Here is a 27657-nt window from a genome sequence, read left to right as displayed (position 1 = left end):
GAGAGGCGAGCACCCATCTGTGCAGGTGGCTCCACTCGAAGCTTGGTTCTGACCCGGCCGGACCCTGGCGATGCTCTGAGGAGGCCCAGGCCGCCTCCCTTCCCTACAGGCTTGGTGACCCTGGCCAGGTGCTTACCTGCTCTGAAGAGGTGGGTTCCAGGAGTGTCAGGAAGCAACCGTGTGCTCTAGGAGCTACTCCAGGCCCTTTGCACCAGGGCTCTGTGGGTTCCTCTGGTCCGGCACGGGGTAGGGCCGAGTGCCACCGCTTCTGGGTGCCTAACCTTCTGCAGCTGGCATGGGAGGGAGAGGCGGTGGAGGCGCAGTCTGCGGCAGAGGGGGCTGCCCGGTTGCTGGAGTCACAGATTCAGACCCCGCAGGCTTCGGCTCCTGGGGCCACCTGGGCACCCTCCCTGCCCATGCCGCTGTGTGCTGCTGCACTGGAGGGGCCGGGCACCGGGCCAGTGGCCTTCCTCCTGCCACGGCTGGGGGTTGCATCGCGCAGTGGCAGGTGGGAGCCCCTGAATTCCCGGCGCTATGGACAGGAGCTCCACTGCTTCCCCACCAAAGAGCACTCCCGCTGCAGGGAGCCGGCGGCTGCCTCTGTGGGGGCCGCCTGTTCCCCAGCGGCCCCCCTGCATCACTCACGTTTTCCTTGTCCTCTGCACCCCTCCCTCTCTTGCTCCCCCGCCATGTTCCCAGTCTGCACTTGCGCTCACTGCTCCCGGCTGAAAGCGGAGATCAGCGTCCGGGCTGCTGCTGCACCACAGAGAGTGGCGCCTTCCTCAGGACCTCCAGTTCAGCAGCCACCCCAGTATCCTGCTCGGCTGCCTCTGCATGTGCTCAGCAGTGCCAGAGCAGCCCCTGTCAGGACGGTGGGGAAGGATCCAGAGAGGCGCGTCTGCCTTCACCTCAAGTTGGGGGTGGGGGTGGGTGCCAGTCAGCCTCAGACACGCGTGACATTCTGTGCATTCCCACCCACCTCAGAGCCACACAAGATGCTATTAGGAGAAGGCAGAGAGAGGGCAAAGGGAGCTCGAGCGCTGCTGTGGCAGAGCCGTCTCCCCGGGAATGTCTGCAGCACAAGTGCCGGGAAAAGCAGTGTGAGCGTCAGGCGGGAGTGTTCGGGAGCAGCGCCCAGAGCTGTCCTCCGCACCTTGCCCTCCCAGGGCTGCCCCGCCGCCGCTCTTGCCCACAGAGCCAAGAGACCCCAGAGGGGGCCACCAGGGACAGGGGCTGGGGGGCTTCCAGCTGGCTGCTCTCCTGGGCCCGTCTCCCCGGCATAAGAGGGGGCTGGCCTTAGCCTGCCCACCCAAGCCCCGTTTCCTCCATTGGCACGGGGTGCCTGAGCATGTGAACTTGTGCCCCCCCCCCCCAGTGTGATCCCACCGTGATTTAAGTGCTGCCGTGGGCCTTTTCTTCACCTGCAGTGAAGCTGGTCGCACTTTATTGCCAAAGCACCCTCCTCATGGCCACAGAGCTGCACGGACGGAGGCGCTGAGGCCTTGCAGGTGCAACTAGAAATCCGTGACTCCCTCGTCTTGGGGAAGGTGCAGTTCCTCGTGGTGCCTGAGCAAGGTCTCTACTCCCCGCTGGCCCTGCCAGTGCCCACGTAGTTTGCAGCCATGCACCCAGGCAGGCACTCAAAGTCCCGCTCAAACGGGGAGCGTGGGGAGGGGAGGCCACAGTGCCTGGAGGTGCTCAGTCGGGCGCCTCACTCTCCCCACCTGGCCTCTCCTGCGCTCTCCTCTGCTGTGCTCCACTGCCTTTGGCTGGCCAGGCCCTCTGGCAGCCCTGGACCCCATGGGCAGTGCCAGTGCCGGGTCAGCCATCCAGACAGGGGAGAACCTGCACTTCTTGTCCTGGCAGAGCCATTGCCTGGTGGGGGTCTTCCTCCCAGCCCCCCAGCCCCGCCCACCCCAGCCCTGGTTGATTTCTTATGTGGAGGTTTCTCTGGGCATTCTGGCGGAGCAGTCCATTTTGATTCCTGCAGTGTGGCAAACGGCAGAAACTGCCAGGGTTTCCCTTGGAGCATTCCAGTTGCTCCGCAGTGCCTCTCCCACATTTGCCCCCCGCTTTCGAGAGGAAGGAAGCCATTCCTGCAAGGAACTGGGTGACGGAGGTATTGGCAAATCCGCCAGGGCCTCCGGAGGGCTCTGAGTGCAGCCTCCTCCCTGTTGGATCACTGCCGCCTTCTGGAATGCCTCACCTGCTGCTGGTGCTCCCGTCTCAGCAGTGCTGCTGCCAGCGATGCCCAACAGGCTGTCCCCAGCCCGTGTGGCGCTGACGCATTCGGGAAGGGCCACCTGCGTTTGGCCACCCTTGGCTCCAAGCGAGAGCATCCTTGCGCTTCCAGTTCTGTCCAGCTCCTGAATCCTCGGTATGTCATCCGGTGGAGCATTCAATGTGATACTCTGGCCTCGCAAGGAAAGGGCTTTCTCAGTGGTGGCTCCCGCCTGTGGAATGCTGCCCCCCGAGGCCCCCTGGCGCCAACTTGCTGCCAGACCTTCCTCCCCTCCCAGGCCTCTGAGGATGGTGCTCAGAAAGGCAATTAGGTCAGTTATTTGGTCAAGATCGGAGCAAATGTTCTTCAGCTGTTTCCCACTGTTTTCAAAAATAATTTATATCATGTTTGATATTTGTAAGCTGTAATTTTGTGAATTCTGCAGCTCTCATTGGCTACGGGCCAGAATGGAAATGCAATCCATGGAGCCCCCCGGCCCCTTCCATTTGCCAGGAGGCTTTCTCTAATCTCCGGAAGGATTCGCCCCAGCACGCCTTTGAGCAGGGGTGCGGGGACAGGAGGCCTCCCGCCCCACCCGTTCCCTGGCGGTAACACGCCCACAGTCCCCGCACAACGGGCCAGCCCAGTTTAGTGGTGCTTCCTGGAGCCGCTTTGGCCGCAGCCTGGGGGCTCCAGGGGGGCTCACCAGGCCTCCAAGGTGCGGCCCAGCATTTGTGTGCGATCGCCCACAGGCCGCTCCTTTCTTGCCTGCACGAAGGGCGGGGAGCCGTTCGCTTTCTGACTGTTCGCTGCGTGTGCAGACAAGCGTTTGCTTCAGCCCTTCTGCCATGCCTCCCGCTTTAACACCCGCAGGGGTCTGCATTTTGACATGCCTGGACCTTTCCCCCTCAGAAAATAAGATGTGTTTGCCAGGGAAGGAACGGGCAGCGAGTTATCTTCTGTAACCAGCAGCTGTTCCCGAAGAGAGTGAAGCAGAGTGAAGTGGCCGAGTCGCTTCTTGCAGCGTGTGCAGAATTCCTGACAGGCCGCCGAGCCGCCGGTTGAGGCTCGGCTGGGAATGGCCTCCCACGCTGCAGTGATCCCCAGCCAGAGTGCTAAGGCCTCGGCTCCAGACGCCCGTGGCCCGGCATGGAGGCAGAGCAGCCGTGAGGCTGGCTGGAGGCAGGGAGCCGAGCTCGCCCTCCTCGGTTGACCCCACGTGAGGCTCGCCCACAAGCCGCCCTGCTGCTTGGCAGGCCACAATGGGAAGGCATGGTCCCCTTTGGATCAGCCGTCTGACTCTTCTGGGGGAGGGAGCGACTCTGTGCAGCGCGTCCCCCGCTCCTCTGCCGGCAGGGAGGGAAAGGTCCTTTGCTCGGCCCGAAGCTACCCGGCGCAGCCCCAGGCTGTCTTGGCCTGTTGGGATGCTGGTTTCTAAGCTGCACTGCGAAGGCCTCCTCCTTTAAGCCCATCTGTAGAAATTGTAAAACGTAGGGTAAAAGGTACTCTTTTTCAAATTGGTGAAGCCAATATCAAAAGAAAGTTCATTTGGGAAGAAAGGGCTCGCAGAAAAGGGACAGAGAAAGAAAGGTAACGGAATCAGACACGAGCTTTCAAGCAAAAGAAAGCCAATCCAATTTGGCTAGTCACGTGTGCTCTGCTGGGGGCCCTAGAGAAGTCAGGAGAAGATCAGTCTGTGTTTTATAGACTACAGCAAAGCTTTTGACCAAAGCCAAACCCATCCACACGGTTGCCGTCCCAGCCACTCTGAACACGTGTGAAAGCTGCATGGTGTTGTGAGCTGTGCTCCTTCCACCAAGCAGTATCAGTCTTGCCAGCATTTCTTTGCTAGACATGTTCATCGTTATGTTGGAGTCTCTGAGCATTCACAAAGCGAAATGTTGGACCCTTTCTGTTACTCATTTCCCAAAACCCTCTTTCTGTATCCTCCCTCTCTCTCTCTCTCAGAGGAGGAGCACTGTGGAATCAGGCAAGCCTTTGCTCCCCCACTGAGTCCTGAGTTGGGCCGCTCTCACTATCAGGTCTGCCTGAGCAGAGGTGGGAGTCCCCCATTCGTAAATGCCCCTTCGCCATGTCTCCTCCCTCAGGGGGCTGCAGCTCCTTCCTGTCCCCATGGCAAGGTTGACCGGGCCCTTCATCTGCCCCTGCTGTACCCTTGCTTCACCTCCCACAGCTAACCCCGCAGAGTCCCCAGACCTTCCAGCACAGCCGGGGCTGGGGCTGTTTCGAGAACAAGCTCGTTGTCAGAGTCTGAGCAAGTTGTCCTGCTAGGGTAGGTCGCCTCCCACACACACACCTCGTCACCAGAATCTGAGCTGCCATTCCTGCCAAAACAGGTAGCCCCTTGTGCACACGCCTGTGATCTGACAGACACATGCGCATGACCCATGGTGAAGGAAGCCAACAGAAAGAAAATCGGCACATTCCAGACATAGTGCTAGAGCAGAGCTTTGCACATAGCCTGCACTGACAGAAATACGAACAAGATGAACAGATCAAGCCAGAACCTTCCCAGGAAGCAAAATAATGAAACTGAAGCTGCTGTACGGCAGCACATCATGAGAAAGTAAGATGCTCCAGAGAAGAAAAGCATGCCAGGTTAAGTTGAAGGCAGAAGAAGAGCAGGGAGGCCAGCTATGAAATGGCTCCGTTCCACAGTGGAAGCCTCAGCCTTGAGTTCCCAAGTGCTGCACAGGGCTCTCAAGGACAGGAAATTTTGGACAGCATTCTTTCATAGGGTTGGCATATGTTGCCGAAGTCTTGGCTGCACAAAGCAGCAGCTTTTTGCCTGATTGAGAAGAATGTTTAGGGCATGACCCTGCAGAAAAGATGGAGGATTAGTCTCTCGAAGAACAGCTTCAGTCGCCTGATATGCATGGGAATGGGGCACTGCCTCATGCACTTATGGGAATTGGAGGGAAGTTGACCTCAGGTGGATGGTAAGCTGGGCTCTTGGAGAAACAAGCCCCACCTTTGTTATAAGAGGCCAAGCTAGGCAACGAGACATTTGTTTAGATTTTTTTAGATGGCTCCACCTTCCTGACGGGTTTGGACTTCCATGACAGAAGAACTGTCCAGCTGGGTATAGTGAAATGGGAATTAAACTGAGAAAGCAAACAGGTTGTCCAAAACCAAGGTTATCAGTCTCATGTAACATTCTTGGCAGAGGGCCAGTCTCAGCTCTTGATGCTGTTGGTCCCTGTCAGAGCAGGGGAATTTTTTACACCTCACCTTTGCTGTCGGAGAACTTGAAGACTTACCCATGGGATCACTGTCCCCACAGTTCTTTGCTCTTGACTCACCCAAAGAGAAGGGTGCACTGGGAAAACCGTGGCACACACCCTGTGACCTGCGCGTGGTCAGAAAGACGTAGAGCCAGAGCAGCCCCGCGTTGTGAGGGCAACTGCCTGGGGACAGGGTCTCCTTCTGGATGGCAGGTCCGGAGGGGCAGGGTTGCCAGAGTGAGAAGCCTCTGCCCCTCTGTGGGGTCTTGGCTGTGGCAGAGCTTGAAACAGCCCTCCCTGCGCCAGTGAAAGTGGAGGGGTCTTGCCACTGACCCTGTGGCGAGGAGGGCAGAGGGCAGAATGGGGCCACCCCCGCCTCTGCCCCCTCGGTTCCAGGCGCACTGGAATCCTTTAGAGCAGGTAGCTGCCAGGCAGAGTTGCCGCCCAGAGCAAGAAGCCACCCAGGAGGACCGAATGCGGTCCTGGCCGAGCTCTGCCAGACGCCCAGGCCAGCTCTGCGGCCGCCTTGTCGTGCTGCCAGGCATGTGGGCTGCAGCTCCTCCCCGCTGATCCAGTGCTCGGGAGCCTTTGAGGAGCCGCCTGCGTGCCTCGCTGAGGGGAGCGAGCGCAGGGCTGCCTTTAAGTGAATTCAATTGCTGTCAGTTAATGATGATTAATTCACAATTATGGGTCTCCAAAGGGTAGCCTACGTGTTCAGCGAATATTGATCCGTGACTGCCCACGATTCCTGCCCTTCCGGGAAAGCATCCTACTGGCAACCCAGGCACAGGTGGCTGCTTCTGCCGCTCAGCGGGGTGCTTGGGCTCCTTGGCACAGAGGCGGGATGGGTGCTGCTGGCCTCCCCGGAGCCCCTGCTCCCTCGCCACACCTTGGCTGTGCCTCACCTGCCTCACTGTGGGTCCTGCAGTCAGGGAAGCTGCCTAGGAGGCCTCCAGGGACTCTGCTCTCCTGCTTGCCCAGATAGTCTCAGGAATCTTCCTGCTGTCGGCCACCTTGCTCGGGGCCCCTTGGAGTCAAGAGGCTGACCTGTCCCGTTCTCATGCAGGGTCCCAGGCTCTGCTGAGGCTGACCTGCCCTCCAGGGCACCGGCCCCTCAGTTGCAATGAAGCCCCACTTCAAGGGGAAGTGACCAAAGGCATCCTTGAGGAAGGCAGGTGGGGGAAGGCCCATCACCAGAATGAGGAGCAGCAGCCAGACTCACATGGTTAAGTACATGCGGGCTGCAGCACCTCGCCCAGAAGCCCCGGCAGCTGGGGGGCCCTGCCCTGTCCTGCTGCCAGCGCAGGGAAGCTTCTCTGGCAGGGGCGGCTGCTGGGCTCCTCGGCGCTTGGCTGGGCAAGTGGTGGCAGCTGGACCAGGATGGGCCTTCCTCGGCCTGGGGCCGAGTGCCACCCCAGGAACTGCTGACACCGGGCCCCAGGCAGATGGGCTGGCTGGGGGCGCAGATGGCGGCGGGAGAGGGCTGTCCCCTCTGCGGCCAGGAGCACCTGCCCAGCTGGCTCCAATGAAGGAGCTGCCAGTTCCTGAAGGCAGATGAGGAGCAAGCGGGACTGTTGGTGCTCGGAGTCTCTGACAGGCTGCCGTAGGCTGGATGCGGATGGCGGTGAATCGAGCGCAGACCTTGTCTGGACGGGCATCTGCTCTCCCTGTGCTGGAGCGGTCCTTGTTGTGGGGAGGCATCCTCCGCACCCCCCCACCCCGGCTCGGCTCCGTGGAGGGAAGGAACTCCCCAGCAGGTGCGGCTAGTCTTTGCGCAGCAGGCGCAGCAGGGCCAGAGCCGCTCAGATGCCTTCCATTAGCATAGAGAAGAAGCAACTTCCTTCCGCAGCCGCAGAAGAGCCTGGATGGCCCGCTCCGTCCTTGACGTGTCGACACAGCACCACTTCTTGACAGCAACCCACAACGTGGGCAGGCAGGCCCCAGTTAGTGCCCCGATATCCTTTCACAAGCCTCTGCCTCTCCTTCACTGTTTGATGCAAGCTGCTAACTGTCAAAAAATGTTTGAGCATCCTTACAGGAGGGCTTTTAATACATTCCACCTCCAAAGAGGGGCTGAATGGCAGATTCCAGAAGGAAGGGATGTATTTTTAATCAAGGCCTGCAGTGTGCTGGAGCCCGGTGACATACGCCTCACTCTGGGCAGGCCTTCCTGGCAGTCCATGGCCAGTCTGCCAGCAGCTCTCCTGTTCGCTTGGCCGTGCGGAGGGCAGCCGCGTGGCCAGTGGCAGAGCTGCTCCTCCCAGGCGGCCCCAGGCAGATGGCCCCTGGCCTGCCCCCTCCTGCCGGCTGGGGGATTGCAGCCCGCCTGCCACCTTGCCACTCTCGCAGCCCCTCGGCCTGGTGCCTGCAGCAGATCCTTGAGGCTGCGTCATGGACAGGGGCTGTGCTGAGCTGAGGCTGCATTAACGGCTGAATGTTAGAAAACATAGAAAACAGAGCGAGTCAGAAGGGGTCTCCCAGGCCATCTAGTCTGACCTCCGGCACCAGCTGGCTCCGCTCACGACATGCCCACCATGTGGACGTCCAGCCTATCCTTGAACACCCGCACTGGTGGGGCCTCAGTTACCTCTCGTGGAAGCCCATTCCACACCCTCGGGGTCCTGATATTAACCGGCCTCTTGATGCCCCATACTAATGGATGCACACCCAACCCCAGCCAGACTTGGATGGTGTCCCGAGAAGAACTAGGCTGTGCACTTTGAAAACAATAGGGGTGTTAAGTAAATTGGAGGTCTTTGAGGTTGCAGCATCTCTTCTCCATCATCCTTCCCATCTTCACCATCAAGGATGAAATGAGATGAGTGGAACTCCCCCCTTGCTTCTGGGACCATGAATGGCAGCACCAAGATTGCTGAGGTGGAAGTGCTTTGGCTGGTTGTGACGATGGACAGGCCATGCTTCCAGGCCTCAGACCTCACAACTCGGTCAGAGTAAGACGGCCCCCGGCCCGCAGGCTTGGCCAGCCCTCTCTGCGAGCGTCGGTGTCTTTGAGGACTCCCTGCCTCGTCAGAGCTCCAACCCTCCCCTTTCCTGCCACACCATTAACAACTCTGAGAGCAGCCAGGATAGAGGGGTTGGCCAGCCCCCTCCTCCTGCCCGCAGAAGATCTTTCAGCCAGGGGGTCGTGGCAGAGCAGGGTGGGGAGGGGCCAGAGGCCCTCAAGTCCAACCCCTGTTCGGGCCGCAATCCCCAGCTAGACCGTTCCTCTCAGAGGGCTGAGCCCCGACGCAGCACATGTGGCTGCACGCTTTGCCGTGCTCCCTGCCGGTCACGGAGTGGGAGTGCTATGCTCTGAACTGCACCTCCAGGGAGAATGTCGGATTCTGCGGGGGCCTTGCTGAGTGCACACGGCGCACCCCATGCTCCTCGCCTGGCCTCGGTCAGGGAGGCTTCGGCGTTGCCGCGCTGGAGGTTAATGCACTGCGATCGGTGTGTGCTTTGGGCTGAACTTTCCATTGTGCCAAGTGACCTGGGCAAGCCTGCAGATCAGCATGTGCGGTAGTGCCCAGGGCACTTCGGCACCACTAATTCTGTTTGCCCAAACTGGGATTAGCCCTGCTTTGCACACCATTAACGTGGAATGTCCTGTGAAGGAAGGGGTGAGCCAAGCCCTCACTCATTCCCCCCAGGAAGTGGGGCTCAAGCTGCGCCTGGGACAAGCGTGGGGGAAACAGCATCCTGACGGGAAGAAGGGTGGGCCTGGATTCCCTGCACGTCCCTCCAGCTGTCCCCGGAGGCAGCGCGTTCCCCTTCTGTGATCCTGGAGCTTGCGCACAGGTCACAGCACACTGGTTTCTTTCCGGGTTTTCCTTAGCTTCGAGAGCTGTCTTCAGAAACAAACCCACAGGGTGGAAGCCTGAAAGCTGGTCCCCGGCTTCCCACCAAGGCCCGCCTTGGCCTCTTGGGGGTGCTGTGGACATCAGGTGCTCCAGGGGGAGCCTGCTTCGACATGCCTTCCCTTCCACGGTAGACCTGCGATGGCCCTTCAGTTTCTGCTCACATGGTTTCATCCACAGCCAGTGGAGACTGAATGGGGCAGAGCATCAAATGGAGGAGAAGGAAGCCCCTTCCCTCCCGCTTTGCCAAGACGGCCGAACTGGGCTCTGGGAGTGCGAGGGCGTGTGCATTGGCCCTGCAGCCACCTCAGAGATTTTTGTCAAGAAAAGGGCAAGGCAAACTGGGCACAACAAGCATAACATGCTGGCTTGAAGTTGCATTTACATTTTTTAAGATCAGCTGCTTCGGGGCCCAGGATCACAGCAGAGGCGCCCAGCATTGCCCCCACTGGCTGCCCATGCCCGTCTCCCTTCCCTCAAGGGAAAAACGGGCAGCCTCAACTTCCATTGGCTGGGCGGCTGGATACCCTTAAACCCTCCGGGGCCGGGGAACTCCTCCAACTGCTCCTTTGGCCAGGGGCCTGGCTTGGGTGCGTGCAGGTTCTCCCTGGCCTCGGAAAGCCCTCCACGTACAAAAGCTGCCCTGACGAGGCAGCCTCACCTGCCCTGTGCTGTCCCACACTGGAGGGACACAGGCAAGGCAAAGCTGAGGGATTCAAGGGCACAGGCAGGAGCGGCCCTCTGTGTGCCTCCCAAGCAGGGTGCCTCTTTGCCGGCGGCCCCCTGTCCTCCGGGGCAGTGCACAAAGGACCCCGCAGCTGGCCCAGGGACTAGTGCCCCTCGTGCCTGGCCAGAGGCCTCAGAGCCACCCCAGCCAAATGCATCACCCGGAGCTCCTCTTCTGCGAGGGGCTGTGGCGGCCAGGGACTTTGGGGGGATGGTGGCAGGCTGGGTGAGGGCAAAGGCCCCCTCCTTCTGCCAGCAGCAGCTTCAATTGTCTGCCAGCCAGCCAGGAAGCTGGTGCCGTGGCAGGATGCCTCTGCCGTCGCTTTGTCCTAAGTGGCTTCTGGGCTGTGCTGCTTCTGGACGGGCCCGTCTCATCTCCCCGAGAGCATAAAAGCCCATGTGTTGAGCCCCCATTTGCAAACAGGAAGCGCTGGAAGGAACTGCTCTTGCCCCCGTTAAGTGTGGAAATCGTGTCCACACATTCTGGACAGATGCAGGCCATGCCGCAGCTTCTGTACTGCGAAGGGGCCTGCCAGGATAGCACAGGGACCTCGGCTGGTACCAGGTGGGCCTTGCTGAGCAGCGGGCTCCATGCTGCCTGTGGGACTGGATCCGCTGCCCCAGGTCTCCCTCAGGGCACCCCACCCAGGGCCTGCTACCCCACCAGCCCCTCTGGCTCAGGCTGGGGCACTGGAGCCAGATGCGTGGCCATGGCGGGTTGGACTGGGGACCTGGCAGCTTTGGGCTCCTGTCCCACTTGGCCCAAAGTGGGGCCCTGCACCTCTCTCCCTCCCTCCCTCCCTCCCTCCCTCTCTCCGCCCCGCCACTTAACCTACCTCACAGGGCGGTCGCTGTTGCTGGGAGCATGAAGTGGAACGGCGCAAGCCACCTTGGGCTCCTCACAAGGGGGGCAAACAGGGCGGGAGGCCCTGTGCTGGCGGTGCTGGCGACAAGCTGCTCCTCGCACAGGTCCACCTGGGTCGGGGGAGCTGTGAAGGTGGGGGGAGCGTGCTGCCCCTGCCTGTAGCCCCAGCGGTCTTTGATCATTGGTACGATGGACATGAAATTGCTTGAGCGGGGGAGAGGGGAGCGGGTGCCCACCAGGGCCAGGAGAGGAAGCGAAGCTTTTCCAGCTGCACTGACTTTCTGATCCAGAGTCAGAATGAGCATCATAAATCTTGATTATTCTCTGTCTTGGCTGATTTGAACCAAATGCCTTGGACAGGGATGGAGCCCACATCTTGCTGAAAACGGCAAAAAATCTGATTACATGTACAAACTTATATAAATTGTACTCTGTCTGTGTTAATGCCCAAGCGTCACCCACGTGCTGAGGGCCAGCGTGCCCCTTGCCAGGAGACCCGCCAGACCTGCCTCGGGCTGGGCTGCTCTTCCCCCACGCGCCCCATGTGCAGCCCGGCTCCTCCCCAGCCGCCGCAGCTGCGGGCATTCAGTCAATCGCCAGCCACGTTGCGGCGCCGACCAGACCACCCCGCTGCTGCGATCAGGCCCCCTGCAGGGCAGGGAGGGGCCCGGGTTGTGAGGCAGGAAGCCAGCTGGGCGATGATGCGGGAGGAGGTGCTGGGAATGAGCCGGGCTAGCCCCTCCACAGGCGGATGCTGGGAATTGACGGTGTTTGTGTGCGTGAGGAGCGGGCGCCATCCCAGCAGGTGTGAGAGGAGGGAAAAACCAGGAGTGGCAGTGTCTGCCGCTGTGCTGGGCTGCGGGGTCGCCCCTCCTGGCACGGGGGAGCCGGTGCTTCTGGGGACAGCAAGGGGAGGCGGCCGCCTGCTTCTGGGGCCATGAGTGCCACTGCGGAGGAGCCAGCACCAGGGCAAGGCAGGGCCACGCGGTCTCTGTGAAGGCTCCTGGCCCTGGCAGGGCAAGGGGGTGAAGGCGGGCGGTGGAGCCTCGGGACTCACCCCACCAGGGTGTTTGGGGGAAGGGACACCCCGGCCATGGGCTCCCCCTGTGAGGCATACAGGCTGGTGGGGAACTGAAGGGGGCTGATGCACAGCTGGAGGGCACCCCAGAGCGCTCCTGGAGGGGCAGCTGTCGCCCCGCAGCCCTCCTCACATCGCTCCGCCACGGCTCTTCCGCCCAGGATGCAGGAAATGCCTTTTCTCACACCCGCCACCTCAGCGGACTCCTGTCTGCACCGGTGCTCCCGCAGCGCCTGGCTGTCTCACCCTCCTGCCCTCTCTCAGCGCCTCACCCGCCGCTGCACACTCCTCTGGCCCTCTGGCCTGAGAGCTCCCCCATCTAGGTCTGTGCCCCGCGCCCCTTGGCGAGGTGGCCGCTGTGCTTTAGAAAGCAGCCAGTGGGCACAATGACTGCAGAAGGCGGGGGGGGGGGCACAGAGCCACGGGGCTCCAGGCATTTCCATGCAGACCCTGTGAGAGCTGGCTGGAGCCCCCCCACCCTGCCCTGCTCCCCCCTGTTCCTTCACCAGGGAACGCAAATGGTCGCAGAGCCAGCTTCTGCAAGCTCCTTAGCGATTTATCAGAAGACGAGCGGCTTTTAAAACCCCTTAACTGGTGACGTCCAAATCGCCTCGGTGCCAGGTCACACTGCTTGTTTGTGTCACGTACTGAGGGCCCTCCTGGCAGTTGCCCCAGAACCCCCCAAGAGGCGAGGGGCAGGGGAGCGGCAGAGGATCTCTTGCACCAGAGGCTGGCAGGGTGGCTGCAGGCCGAGTGGCAGGAGGCCCAGTGCAGAGGGCCTCCTGCAGTCTCGCAGGACCTCCTCGGGGCTGCTGACCTTCCTCTCCGTTCCAGGGCTGCAGACGGCTGAGGCCAGGCTCCTGCTCCGTGGAAATCATGAAGCAAGATGCTGCAGGCCCATCCCGTCCTTGGTTCGCCTTGCTTTGAGGGTGCCTCTTTTCATATCACGCCGAGGGACATCGGCTTGGCCCGGGGGCTGCGGCACTTGTGGCTGCTCAGCAGAGTCCTGGCTCTTCAGGCACCGGCGGGCAGGTGGCTGTGATCCGGTGCCTGTCATGCTGCCCAGGGGAGGGTCCCTCAGCTCTGAGGCCGCTGCCACACGTGGCCTGGTGCTGGCTGGAGTGGGCACTGGGGGGGAAGGTCTGCCAGAAGCTTCGGCAGCTGCTGTGCACCCGGCAGGGCAGGGCAGGGCAGTGGTGCTCCTTGGCGCCCTCATGCCCGTACTCCCAGACCCGGGCAAGGGCTGGGCCTCATGGTCTTCCACTCCCAGCGTGCATTGTCCGTGCTGCTCCCGCCCGACTCCTGCTGCAGATTGTCCTGGAAGCCAGAGAGGATGGCCAAGCTGCACGAGGCCTTCTCCCCGTGGGGGCGCTGGGGGTGCCCTTTGCTGGGGAGCCATGTGTGAGGAGCTTGCACACAGCTGGGGGATAGTCCCAGGCTGCCTCAGGGGCCACCAGCTCTGCAGCCTGGCTGCGGATGGAGCTTCCAACCCATGCTTCAGTGGGTTGCCATGGCAACGTACTGCTTCCTGTCCTCCCCCTGCTTTTCTTATCTTACCAGTTTGCAGCTGGTGCTGGCACATGTGTTGTTATGGTAACACTCTCAAACACGCTTCCACAAACATGCCCGGGGGGGGGGGGGAAGCAGATGCTGCGCCATTCCACAGGGCTGGGGGCAGGTGCCATGCGGAAGGGAGCGCCATTCGGCAAGGGGCCTCACAGCTGGAGCTTGTTTTCCAATAGAGTCTTGCATAGAAACATAGAACAGAGCGAGTCAGAAGGGGTCTCCCGGGCCATCTAGTCTGACCCCCGGCTCCAGCCGGCTCCGCTCATGACATGCCCACCATGTGGGCGTCCAGCCTATCCTTGAACACCCGCGCCGATGGGGCCTCAAAAACCTCTCTTGGAAGCCCATTCCACACCCTCCGGGTCCTGACTGTCAGGAAGTGCTTCCTGGCATCCAAAGGGAACCTGGGTTCCCTGAGCTTGGCTTCATTGGAGCATGTCCTGCCTTCCTCTGCAGGGGAGAACAGGTCTCTCCCCACCTCCGTGTGACACCCCCTCACATACCTACATGTCGCCAACATAACCCCTCTGAGTCTCCTCCAAGCTGAAGAGACCCAGTTCCCTCAGTCTCACCTCATACGGCATCCCCTGCAAACCGGCCACCAACCTTGTGGCCCTACACTGCACTGACTCCAACCTGGCTATATTCTTTCTGTAAAGAGGGGCCCAAAACTGAGCACAATACTCCAGTTGCGGGTGCACCAGAGTCGTATACAGTGGTATACCTCTCCCGATCTAGAAGCCACACTTCTGGCTATGCCACCAAGGGTGGCGTTCGCCCTCTTGACCACTGCATCACACTGCTGGCTCATGTTCAGCCTGCAGTCAACCAGCACCCCGAGGTCCCTTTCACAAGTGCTGCTCTCCAGCCACTTGTCCCCTAACCTGTACTTATGACACCTATGCCCCAAGTGCAAGACCTTGCACTTATCCACACTGAACGCCATCCTGTTGTCTCCTGCCCACTTCCATAGTCTGCCCAGGTCCTTTGGATCTGGAGTCCCTGCTCCTCTTTGCCCTCCCGGCCAGGAAGCCGCAGCCTTGCATTGCGAGAGCTGGACAGGGCCGAGAGGAGCAGCGGGTTCCATCTCCTTCAGCAGAGAAGCTGCCCATCCAGCCCCCACCCCTGCCATTGCACAGACACGGCTGGGGGCAGCGCAGGCCCCGGCTCCCCTTCGTAGGACGACCGCTCCCCACAGTAGCTCTCAGGGCATCAGAGCCTGCCTGGACAAGCCTGTTGCAAAGGGGGATGCCGCCAGAGCTTGCGTATGGGGTGGGAGCCCTTCTGCTGGCCCGGGGGGCTGATTTGCGTGCCCTGCTGCAGACAACATCTTTGCCCTGTGCTCTCTGCCCTCTCTGGGCCTCTTGTCCTCTGGGCGCTCTTGCCCCAGCACCCCAGGTGTGCACCCGGGGAGCCGGGTTCTTGGGGCAACCGTTGCCTTGGCCTCCTGCGGGGAAGGAACGCAAGCTGCAGCCTGAGCCAGAGCCAGAGCCAGAGCCAGAGCAGAGCAGCCGTCGCCCATGCACGGCACAGCTCTTGTTTTGGTGGCGGCTGAAGGCGGCACCCCGCACAGCGGAGGCATGTCCTGTGCTGGGTGGCCACAAACTGTCCAGTGCAAGAGGCCACCCCAGAAGCCGGAGGCTTCCTCGGGTGGCACGTGCAGCGTTCGCCAGGGAGGGGGAGCCTCCGCCAAGTCCAGATGCCAGATCCCAGAACCAGAAGTCAGGCAGAGGAAGGGGCCCAAGGCAGTGGCCTCCCTTGAGAGCCTTCCCCGGAAGCAGGAGCGGCATGGCACAGGTGCGCTGAGCTGGTCCAGCGCAGCCCCGTGTCTGGCAAAATGGAAGGGCACCACGGAGCCCGAGGGAGATGCAGGTGCAACCAAGCTCGCGTGCCCTGTGGCTCCGTGGCTGGGGCAGAGCTCTCTGTGGCCACCGGTCTCTCACCTCTCACTCTCGCACAGTTGCTGTTTCACTGTGTTGCATGACATTTTTGCTGAGAATTTGTTCTGAATCAGTATCCATCCTCTTAAGCTCTCCTGAGCGCCCTTTCTAGCAGAAAGGTGGGTTAGAAAATAAAAAATAAGGCCCCTCCTTTCTGTGGCAAACTACGACTAGAGTAAAGTTTCCTTGATGTCGCTAATGCACAGTTGTGCTGCAGGGGCAGTTTGGGAGAAGGAACAAGCAGGTCTGGCTGCAAGGAGCAGGCAGACTCTGGTTGGGCCTTGGCTGCAGCAGTGGGGATGCCCATGGGGGCATTAAAGCCCCCCCACCAGGTGAGCTTGGCTGGCTGGAGGCAGGCCCTGCAATACGGTGCAGGCTTGCTCCAAAACAGGCACTGCAGGGCCGATGGGCTTACTCCTGGGTAAATCTGTACAGGTGTACACCCCCCACCCCTGGACCCTTCCAGGGAGTGCACCCTGTTAACTGCATGGCAACGACTGCAAGGCATGCGCAGTAAGTGCACACTGCACCAGGTGGGCTTCTGCCCAGCTCTAGGATGCGCCTGCTCCCTGCCGGGCCTCTGGCTGGTCTAGCAGGGGCCTCTCCATGGAGCAGCAGATGGAGGAGGGCGACCTGGTGGGGCACATCCACCTCATGCCATGGGCTGCAGGGCCTTCCAAACCTGCAGGGGTGGGGCCTGGACCGCTCCAGCCTCCTCTGGCAAGCCAGACATGGTGGGATGGCTTGCAAGCCCCCTCCAGGCCTCCGGGTGTGGGCAGTGGGCGGTGTGGAAGGACCCACGGTGGCTCCTTTCCCCAGGGGCCTGTGGGCTGGCTCTCGGCGGGCCACCTCTCCTCTGCCCGCCTGCCGCTGTGGCTCGGCCTTCGTCAGCACTGACCCCCTTGCTGTGAAGCCGGCCTTGCAATGCCTTTGAGTGCCTTGGGAAGCTCCTGTGAAAAGCTGCAGAGATGCTCACGTGCCTTGACAGCAAAGCCACGGGCAAGGGCAAGAGACCCCCCGGAAGTCGCTGCAGGCCCTTCCTGGCTTGGCTGGCCTGCCTGCCCCATGGAAGGGTGCCGGGCACTGCCCGGGTTCCTGCCCAGGCCTGGCGGCTGCGCGAGCCTCTTCCTCTCTCTGCAGAGCCCCCGCCAGGAGCACCGTTTTCTGGTGTGGCCCCAAAGAGGCATATGGCAGCCGGGATGTTCTCTTCAAAGCTGTTTCTGAGCCACGGTTAAGGTTAAACCCCCTGAGGAATTACAGCAAGACAGGCCCATTAGGACCAGCGGCAGGGGACCGGAGGGGCCGCCTGGGTGGTGGGGCTTTGGGAAGATTAAAATTATTTCCAGCATTAAGCACAACATTTCTGCGTTAATGTGTTCAGCCTTGAATATGGATTCAGAGACCAGAAAGAGATTACAAGACATTACGCCTATACAAATTTCAGCTGAAACATTTGGGGGGGGGGTGTCCCTGTTTCTTCCTTTGTTGGACAAATTCAACCTGGTGCAGAGGGAGGCGCTTGCAGCAAATCGCTGCTGGCTTTCCTGTGAATTGCGGTTAATGGCAGGCAGACTCATCCCTCGGAAATCCCTGGATGTCTGGCTGGGATCCCAACAGGCGTGGTGCTGAGGCTGAATGTGCTGGGGGGCTGTTCCTCCCCAAGGGTGGGTGCCAATGCTTGTCCTGTGCGGGAGGGCGTGAGCCTTGCTCTGCCTGGGGCAGCACAAAGTGAGCTGCCACCTCTGGCAGACACCTGGGGCAGAAGCTGGCGTACAGCATGCCAGACTCTGCGAGGTCAAGGCAGAAACCTCCTCCCTCAAAATACCTTTGGAGCAGGTCACGGGGGCTGCCCCTATGACGCAGCCGACCTACGCAAGGTGACTGACAAAATGAGAGTGATCTTTTGTGTCACAAAGGGCTGGGCATGTGGCAACTTGCAAATTCACATTTATCAAATAATAAGCTTTCAAAAGAAAGAACTCATTTGAAGTTTGCAGTTAAGAGCCATTAATTCAAGCATCTTCCTTCTTTTCCTATCAAAGGCATTTGCTACAATGGGGATAGGAGAAGACAAATTTCCTGCTCTTTGCAGTTAAATAATATGTGCCTTTATGGAGCAGAGAAGTTGAATGTTCCAGCGTAAAAGGAATTATTTCATCTAATTCCTTGGTTGGATCAAGGGCAAGGGCAAGCAACGCCCAGGCAGGCTCCGTCAAGCACTTGCCGAGGAATCCATCAGGCTGGCAGGTCTCAATTGGACTGCAACCAGTTTCCCGGCATCCCAGGAGCTGCTGGGGCACGCGGGGGGGGGCGCGGGGGGAGGCTGCCAGGCAAACCTGCATTTGGGACGGCAGTGCTCAATGGTTGCACTCGGCTAGCCAGAGCAACCGGACAGAGGCTTCACACGTAACTAATTAACTCTTGGCAATTACAAGGAAGAACGTGGTAGGGAGAGCAGGGGCACTGGGGGGGGGGTGCCCCACTGGCAATTTTACTCCTCTACATGAGCGCCCACTGCCCTGGGGCAGGAGGGGTGAGAGCGGGCCTGGTGCGGGAAGCTCCTTGGTGATGCGCCTGGAGAAGGTGCTGCAGCTCTGCACCATCCCGCCCCTGAGCAGGGGAGGGCTGCAGCGGCTGAGCTTCCCAGGAGCTGGCGGGGAGGGCTGGATTTGAGAGGAGCCGTGGGAGGTGCTGGCTTGGCTTGGGAGTTCCTTGCAAGCTGGCATGACAGGATGCCAGGCCACCACAAAGTGCAGCGCTATGTAAGATGGAAAGCAGACGAGCTTGTTCAAGAGTCGCCCACAGCCCCGAGGAGAGGTTTGGTAGCACCAGAGCAGAAACCCTTGCTCCTGGCTTGTGCCACAACATCGTCGTGGTGCTGCAGCTGTCATTTGCGCCCTGGGATGCACCTCGCCATGGTTGCCGCAAGCCCCTTCGCTTCCTTTGCCGCAGAAGCAGAGCGAGTCAGAAGGGCCCCCGGCCAGCAAGTCCGGCCCCGCTCCGGCCAGCTCCGCTCGTGCAGTGCCCACCCAGCATGGGCTTGCGGTCTGGAGGCGAGTAGCACTCCAGTGAGGCCTGGAGAGAGGCCAGCCATCCCACTCCGGGGGGGGGGGGGGCTCTGAGGCCCTCTGGCCCAACAGTTCGTCCTCCTTGTGTGACGAGGAGCCCCTGGCCACTGGCCGCTCCTCCCGAGCGCTGTCTGTGGCGCTGGTGGTACCACCAGCTGGGGCGGGGAGCCTCGCCAGCCACAGCGCCTTCCCTCCAGGGCTGCCTCTCTGGACCCCTCCCTGCCAGGCCCCAGCCCCAGCCAGGACGGGCAGGCCTCCGGGGGGTGGCCCAGCTTGCGGCTGCACCCCAGGGACAGCTGGAGCTGTGAGCTGCAAGCAGCCGCATCAGAAGCAGCCAGTTGCCGGTGGGTCACGTGGAGCCACTGCCCAGGAAGCAACACTTCCACGGGAGAGTCGGCATCAGGCAGAGCTCCCGGATCAGCATTCTGCTTTCGGATGGGGGTTTGGGGGAGGCAGGGGTGCCCCCTGCTGGACACCTCTGATGGCTGAGCAGGTTGCTGGGGACAACCAGTCCAGGCCCTGCAAAGTGCCTCTGGACCAATCCCACCAGCCCTGGCCCCAGGGCCCGCTCAGGGCAAGAGCTGGGCTTTTGGGCTGAGCGTGGCCAGCCCTCAGGCGTCTGCCCCTCTTGGGCTGGGCTGTCAGCTGCTCTGCTGTTGTCCTGGAGTCCCCGAGGGCCTCCCCACACTGGCAGCCCCATGAAGGCCCTGGCGTGCCTCCGGCCTTCCCCTCTGCTGCCAAAGATGCTCCCCTGCCCAGGCGCAAGCGCTTGCCTGGGAACCGCAGAAGCTGGCCAGCCCGGTTAATTGCCAGCTGAGCACACGCACCCATCGCAGATAAAGGAAAAGCTCTTCCTTGCACGCAAGATAGTAAATACATTTAATTATAGGACAAGAGGCAGGGGATCTCTGTCTGTATTGAGTTTTATTAGCAGAGACATTTAAAAGCATGTCATCATAACAAAGAGGTCTTGTGTAATCCTAAATGTCCCACTTTGGTACAAAGCTCTGAAGTGAATCGACTTAATTGAGCAGATGGCTTGCTGCTCAGACAGGTATGGGACAGGTTTATTGTCAATTAACTTTTGTCTACACATGCCTATGGCAAATTGACTGTATAATGGCTTCTTGGGACCGTTTTTAACACCTGCAGCGCCCTGCAGCTATGAGGCAGCAGTGACCAGGTGGCCGCCACTTCCTGCCTCGGCTGTGCCTGCTCCAGCAAGCTTTCGGTGGGGTGGGGGCACACGCCTGGGCCCATGGCTGGCCTGACCCCTCTCCCCTCTCTGTTCCTCCAGGGACATGATGCCCAAGACCCTGGAGGGGCAGCTGACCATGGAGAAAACGCCGAGCTACTTTGTCACCAACGAGGCCCCGAAGCGCATCCACTCCATGGCCAAGGACACAAAGCTCATTGTGGTGGTGCGGGACCCGGTCACGCGGGCCATCTCTGACTACACCCAGACGCTTTCCAAGAAGCCCGAGATCTCCACGTTCGAGGTGCTGGCCTTCAAGAATCGGACCCTGGGGCTGATCGACGCCTCCTGGAGCGCCATCCGCATCGGCATCTACGCACTGCACCTGGAGAGCTGGCTCCAGTTCTTCCCGCTCTCCCAGATCCACTTCGTCAGTGGGGAGCGGCTCATCACGGACCCCGCTGGGGAGATGGCCAAGGTGCAGGACTTCCTGGGCCTCAGGAGGGTTGTGACAGAAAAGTACTTCCACTTCAACAAGACCAAGGGGTTCCCCTGCCTGAAGAAGCCGGAGGACAGCAGTGCCCCCCGGTGTCTCGGCAAGTCCAAGGGCCGAACGCATCCCAAAATTGACCGGGATGTCATCCAGAGGCTGCGGAAGTTTTACAAGCCGTTCAACATCATGTTTTATCAAATGACCGGGCAGGATTTTCAGTGGGAGCAAGAAGAGGGTGACAAGTGATGGTCAGGCAGGCAAGAAGAAGCTGTCTCCTACCCACAGGTAAATGGACTCTCCTCAGGAGGAGGGCACTCCCTCACCCTGCCGGGCCCATAGGGAAGGGACCCTTCATGGCAAAACTGGTCTTTAGGTTCCTGCCAGCCTTTCTCATCAGATAAGCCTCTAGGATACCACCTCACCCTCAAAGCCCAAATGAGCCCCGTGGGCTCCGTTCAACAGAAGCCACCACTGGCAGGTTTGTTCCACCGCCTCCTTGGCCAAACTGGCCAAGGCCTCCCGTGGGGTTCTGTCTGGGCCAGCTCCCGGCCCTCTCTGCAGGTGCCAAAGACTTGGCTGGGAGCACAGAGCTATCGCCCTTCCGGCCAGGACAAGGCCAGCCTGCCAGCTCTGCCTCCTCTGCCTCTGGCAGGGGCCACAGTTGCCCACGCCATCGGGGTTGGGCCCGGAGCCTGGGCGCCTCCAGACAAGGTCTTCTGTGTGTGCCGTGGCCCCAGAGGCCATGCCTCGTCCGCTTGGCCCTCCTGCCTTCCCTCGCAGCCTCTTCCACCTTTTCCCTTCGTGCGGAGAATGTGGGCAGGTGAAAGGGGCAGGACAGCTGGCTGCATGCAGCCTCTGGCTGCCAGAAGCTCCCCACCCGTGTCCAGCATGTTTGCTTTTTTGTTTATTTATTTACTGATCTGTCTCATTTGCATGCCGCCCCAGAGCCAAAGGCTCTCTGGGCTGCTCACAGTGCAATATAAAATACCAAGAAAAAGAAAAACAATAGTGAAGCAAAGCCATAAACAAATAGGATTAAAATACAGTACAAACACAGCAAATACATAGAATAGGAGGAGATAAACCCAATAAACCTATAACAGCAACCAATAAAACAATAAGCCAGCAGCAAACCGAGTCCAATCTAAAAACAAATACTAAATAAAAAAGCCTTGAATTGGTGCTGCAAGCAAGGTAAAGCAGGTGTCAGTCACCCCACCCCCTCGAAAATGCGTTCCAGAGGTGAGGTGCAACAACCCAGAAAGCTCTTCCCTCGTCCTCATTTGGGAAGGGTTCATGAAGGAGGGCCTCCACTGATGTCCTGAGTGGCCTGGTAGGGATATATGGAGACAGGTGTTCCTTTAGGGGGCCAGTCCCAAGCTGTTTCAGACTTTCTGTGTTAGCTTGAGCACTTTGAATTGGGCCCAGGCCATAACCGGCAGCCAATGCAATTGGCGGAGGACCGGTGTGATGTGTTCTCTCAGGCCAGCCTTTGTGAGTAACTTCAGTGCTCTGTTCTGAAGTAATTGGAGAGCCCGGACCATCTTCAAAGGCAGCCCTACGCAGAGCACATTACAGTAATCCAGGCAAGAGGTTAGCAGCACATGGATAACTGGCGAGACTGTGTAGTGCCCAAGTAGGAATGTAGCCAAAAAATCAGCATAAGCTGACAGAAGGTGCTCCTGGCCACCAAGGCCACCTGAGAAACAAGTTCAAGCTACGAATCGTATCCTTTGGGGGAGTGCAACCCCGTCCAAGATTGACTGCAAGCTTTCCAGTTGGACCAACAGACTGCCCACCAGCAGGACCTCCAACTTGCCTAGACTGAGCGTCAGTTTATTGGCCCTCATCCAGCCCATCACCGAGCCAAGGCAGCTCAGGACAGTCACTGCCTCACCTAGTTTAGATGAGAGTGAGGTAGCGCTGAGTGTCAGAAACTGAGGACACTTGGATGACCCCACCCAGCGGTTTCCCGGAGAAGCTAAAGAGCACAGGGGACGGAACAGAGCCCTGTGGAACTCCGTGGTGCAAATGCCACGGCACAGAGCAACAGTCCCCCGCTCCACCAGCTGTACACGGTCAGCCAGATAGGAGTGAAACCAGCACAAAGCGGCTCTCCCCACCCCTGCCCAGCCAGCCTCTCCAGAAGGACACCATGGCTGATGGTATCAAAAGCTGCTGAGAGGTCCAGGAGAATCAACAGGGTCACACTCTCCCTGCCGCTCTCCTGGCAGAGGTCATCCCACAGGGCGACCGATGCAGTTTCTGTTCCAAACCCAGGCCTAAAGCTCAATTGAAATGGATCTAGATAATCCATTTCCTCCAAGAGTTCTTGGAGGTGCCCAGCCCACTTGAGCACCTTGCCCAAGAAGGGAATATTGGCTATGGATCAATAATTATTAACATCCTCTGGATCCAGATGTGGCATTTAAAGGAGTGGTGTAACCATGGACATCTTTAAAGGGGCAGGCACCACTCCCTCTTGCAAGGAAGCATTCGCCACCTCCGAGATCCAGGGATGAGTCCCCTCCTTTGATCTCTCAGTCAACCAAGATGGGCAGAGGTTGAGCAAACAAGTTGTGGCCTGGACATAACCCAGCACCTTGTCCACATCCTTGGACTGCAATAACTGAAACTCAAACAGTAAAATTAGGCCAGACGGTGTACTGGATGCTTCTGCCAATGGCACTGGGATAACTGTGGTGTCCAACTCGAGACGAATCTGAGCGACTTGACCCTCCAAGTGTCATGCAAACTTGTCACAGCGCATCTTTGAGGGTTCCATGGTATGGCATCTTGGGTCAGAGTGTAAAAGACCACGGGCCACTCAAAAAATCTCCACAAGTGGGCTCAGCTTTGATCCTGGAAGAAGCAGCCTCCATGGCCTGGCCGAATGCAGCAGAAAATGGCACTGGGGAGCACTCCCGTTCCTTGGCAGGCAAGTCCGCCTGGAGGCTTGAGCTTCGTCACCCCGTCAAGTGGCCTTGGCGCAGAGGGTCAGGGAAAGGGGTCTCGGTGCATTTGTCACCGCTGGGCAGAGGGCTGGGCTCCAGGAGGGGAGCAATTGGTTCCACACAAGTGAATGTCACTTCCAATTAGCCCAGTTCGGTGAAAAAGCAGTATCTGACATAAAACATTCTCCTCCCACCACCAGCCTCCAAACCACAAAATTATTACTACTCGTACATGGAAATTGGAAATATGAACCAGGCCTGACTTCAGATTGTTTCACATGTTATTAAACTGTCATTTCCCCAGCTAAATGAGAACCATGTTGTTCTGCAATCTAATTCACAATGATTAATGGATTCAGGTAGAGGATTATGCTTTAAATCTTGCCCACACCAAAGCTCCTCCTTGATTGGCTGGGCCCCTCCCCAGCCCCCAGGCTTTTCTGGCACTGGCATTCCCTGGAAGGAAGAGGAGCAGAACGGTGCCCCGAGGGCAGCTCGGTGCCAGTCTCCCATGCTGAGCCCCTGGCCAACCAAGCAACACTGCTGGCAACTCTGAAAGGTGCCATGCGTCCGGCTCCCTCAGCACAACGCCACTGGGGGAAGCAGTGCCCCTCTCAGACAAAGCCCTCCTCAGACAGAGACTCCTTGGCTGCTAGGGCTGGAAGGGGCCAAGAAGGCGATTGGGCCCAATACCCAGCACACCAGTTCACACCATCCCACTCAGGAGAGGGTCCGGCCAGTCCTGAATGCCTCCAGGCTCGCCGAGTCCACCATCTCCTCAGGTGATGCGTCCCAGTGTTGTACTGCTCTGACAGCGAGGGAACTTTTCCTAGTCTTTAGCCTGACTCTGGTTCCCTGTTCCTTAAGCCCATTATCCCATGCCCTGCAGTCTGGAATGGTCAAGGACAGAACTAGTCGAGTAGGACTTAGCTCCTGGTCTCTGGATCATCCTCGTTGCCCTCCTCTGAACCCTTTCCAAATTTTCTGCATCTTTAAAAAACGTTGGTGCTCAGAATTGATCAGGTGAGACCTTGCTTTACTTGAAGTCTTACTAGTGATGAGTAGTATCTCCTCTGATGTGGAAGTGATATTTCTATTAATGCAGCCTAAATAATGTTTGCCCTGTTTGCAGCTACATCCCATCATTGACTCATATTTAGCTTGTCAGCAACTCCAAGATCCTTTTCATTGGCAGTGTTGTTGAGCCAAGTATCCCCCATCTTGTAGTGATGCATTTGGTTTCTTGTTCCAAATGCAAAACTTGGCATTTGTCCCCATGAAATTTTATTCCATTGCTCCCAGCCCAGTATTCTAACCTATCAAAATCACACTGAATCCTTTCTCTATTTTCCAGGATTTTGGCTAGCCCAGCTAGCTTTTTGTTATCTGTAAATTTGATTACCTTTCCCTGTATTTCCTTATCTATATCATTAATGAAAATGTTGAAGAGCAAAGGGCCCAAGACTGAACCCTGCAGCACCCCACTGGTTACCTGTCCCTAGTTTGAGAAGATGCCATTGATGAGCATGTTTTGGGTCTGACTTTGTAGCCAGCTGTGGATCCACCTGGCAGCTGTTTGATCAAACACACTTTTAGTCAGTTTGCTAATCAGGATATCATGGGACACTTTGTCAAAAGCTTCGCTGCAGTCACAATAGATTATGTCCACAGCATTCCCACAGTCCATCAGGGAGGTGACCTGATCAAAAAAGGAGATCAGATTAGTCTTGACAGTTTGTTCTTGACACATCCATGCGGGCTTCCAGTAATCGCTGCATAGTCTTCAAGGGGTTTGCAGACTGATGGCTTTGTAATTTGCTCCAGAATTTTTTCAGGACCTGATGCCAGGCTGACTGGTCTGTCGCTCCCAGGTTCATCTTTTTTCCTTTCTTGTAGATAGGGACAACATCAGTGTTTCTCCAGTCAGCTGACATTTCTGTCTTTCGGGAATTCTCAAAGATAATAGATAGTAGTTCTTTCGCTAGCTCTGTCATGACTCTGGGATGAAGGTCATCGGGGCCTGGCGATAGGATCTCATTTAGCCCAACTAGTAGATCCTTGACCATTTGCCTGTCAGTCTGGAGCTGCCATCCTGCGTCTTCAGCTTGCACTCTCCCTTTGTAAGGACAGTTGTAGTTCTTCTTTTGGGAGAAGACAGAGCCAAAGTAGGAACTGAGCACTTCTGGCCTTTCTGTGTTGTCTGCTATCACTTCTCCATTCATGCTGAGTAGTTGAATTCCCATCTCTTTTGTCTGTGTTTTGCTTTGGACATATTTGAAGAAGGCTTTCTTGTTGCTTTGAGCATCCCCTGCTAACCTCATCTAAAGCTTTCCTAGCTTTAGCCATCCTGATGCCACCCCTGCAATTCTGTGCTACCTGTCTGTATTCTTGCTTTGTAGTCTGTCCTTCCTTCCACCTCCTATGCATGTCCCTTTTTGTTTTCAGATTGTCTCTCAACTTTTTGTGAAGCCACATGGGCTTCCATCCTTTTCCCTTGTTGGAATTGTTTGTAGGTGTGTCCTTGGGATTTCTCTTTTTCAGATTTTCCACCCTTCTTCGACTCCTTTCCCATTAGAGTGACTTGCCGTGGGACTTTGCTTATTCTTCTTCTGAGTCTGTTAAAGTCAGCTTTCTTGAAAACCAGGGTTGAAGTCCATGTGAATTACACCCTGGCTTCCTTCCTACATTTTGGGGGGACAGTGGTTAGGCCATGCTAGAGCTTCCTTCTCTCTCGCGATACATAATCCTTTGCTAGTTGATGTTGTGCCTGGAGGTACAGCTTCCTTCCCCGTGGGATTCAGTTTGAGGCCCTCCTCACGAACGTCTTCATGTTGCAGCCAAGAGCTTCTTTTCTTCCTTCGTGAGGTGCAGCCCATCACTTGCTAGCAGTCCATCTACCAGGAAGTGTAGCCCGTGGTCTCAAAATCCAAATCTCTCACCCAGCACCATTTTCTGAGTCAGGAATCCTCCTCCCCCGGTCTTTTCCTCTTCTATGAACTAGAAGGATTGAGGGGAATCCTATCTGGGCACCAAAGAGCCTGGTTTTCTTCCCTAGAGTTTCAGGGTCTGGCGTGGTGTCCTCAAAGCTCCTCTTGACAGTGACATTAGTTCCCACGTGCCTGAGAAGGGGGACGGGGGTCAGCAGGCCACGCTGTCCAGGCCACATGGGTTGACTTGTCTGGCGGTGGGCTGCAGGTTTGCCCGGGGGCCCTGCCCAGCATGCCAGTCCAGCAGGGTGGCCCACTGCAAACTCACATGGGGCCCTGCCACTTGCAGCCTGTGGGGCAGCAGGGGGTAGGCGGGTGCTGGAGGCTTGGCTGTCTCGCTAACCAATATCTTTGGCTGCCTTTTCTTCCCTTTCACACAGAATCTGCCTGAGGCGGGAAAGGGCCTGCTCGTCTGCCCTGGTGCACAGGACCAGGTGGTGCCGTCCCCACTGGAGGGAACTTGCTCGCAGACACAAGCGGGAGCTCCGATTTCCCTTCTGCTCCTGATGAAGGACAGTCAGCTTTCTCTTTCTGCCACACGCCCAGAACAGCAGGATTCTGGGAGCAGAGGATGCATCCAAGGGCACTTCTGGGCTTCCTTCTCTCGCATGGTGGAAGTGGACTGGTGTCCTGGCGCTTTGGCGGAGAGGAGGGACCATGCGCGCAGCTGGGGGTATGGCATCCCCGCCGATGTCCCGGGTTGCCCTCCATGGGGCAGCTGCTGAGCGGGCAGCAGGGACAAGAGCCATCCCGCACCTCCCGCACCCTGCACCACATTTCCAGAGGTTTATTTTTTATATGGGTCGAACTGGTGAGACAAGGAGGGAGGCTCCAAGAAGCCAAAGGAAGGGAAGGCTGGTCTGGGTTTCTGCAAAGAGGGGGCCGCCCTGTGGACATGGACCCCGTCAGGAAAGCAGTCTCCGTGCGCCTCCCAAGCACAAAAGCCGTGCCTCTGCTCGCTCGCGGTGGCTCTTGCAACAGTGTGCGTGTCCCTTCCTCCCGCCTGGGCAGCCTGGGCAGCCCTCAGCACGAGGGGCCTGCAGGAGCCCCCTTGCTCGGGGGTGGCAAGGCAGCTGTGCTGTGCGAGGAGACCGCCCCTCTTCCGAGGAAGCCATCCGCTCCAAAGGCATTCAGTGGAATTTTTTTTGTCTCTCTGTTTTAAACGTCAGCATTCCCAGCGCACAGGAGATTGAATTTTATATTTGATTTCAATTAGCAAAGCATAAATAATGTTTAATTTTCTACTCGCAAAGACTGGATGATTCATTGTCCAGGAAAGCTGGGGATGTTATAGTTCACAAACTGACAAAGGAGGAATTCATTGCTAAATTGCTACACTGCTTCCCCTCTGTCCCTTCCACCCCTGTCTGCATCATCGCCTCTACCGGAAAGATTCGGAAACGTGACGTGAAGCTCGACCATGGACCAGACCCTCCCTGAACAATAAAACCGTGCAACAGCA

The 27657-nt window shown here is 58.3% G+C and overlaps 1 protein-coding gene across 1 annotated transcript; it reads left to right on the top strand.

Annotated features, from left to right (window-relative positions):
- The first annotated feature begins 23 nt into the window (after positions 1 to 23).
- On the top strand, positions 24 to 27657 carry LOC123034853 (heparan sulfate glucosamine 3-O-sulfotransferase 4). Its single transcript, XM_044452570.1, has 3 exons — positions 24 to 149; positions 19864 to 20539; positions 26576 to 27657. The coding sequence occupies exon 2, from the start codon at positions 19868 to 19870 to the stop codon at positions 20498 to 20500; it is 633 nt and encodes a 210-aa protein (XP_044308505.1). The 5' UTR covers positions 24 to 149; positions 19864 to 19867; the 3' UTR covers positions 20501 to 20539; positions 26576 to 27657.

The sequence above is a fragment of the Varanus komodoensis genome, unplaced genomic scaffold, assembly GCF_004798865.1.
Source record: "Varanus komodoensis strain SLA01 unplaced genomic scaffold, ASM479886v1 scaffold73, whole genome shotgun sequence".
Lineage (NCBI taxonomy): Eukaryota > Metazoa > Chordata > Lepidosauria > Squamata > Varanidae > Varanus > Varanus komodoensis.
Note: the sequence above shows the minus strand (reverse complement) of the source record. Positions and strands in the feature narration are given on the sequence as shown.

What these genes read in the sequence shown, in the direction of transcription:
- LOC123034853 (XM_044452570.1), top strand. Translation starts at nt 19,868, where the DNA reads ATGATGCCCAAGACCCTGGAGGGGCAGCTGACCATGGAGAAAACGCCG.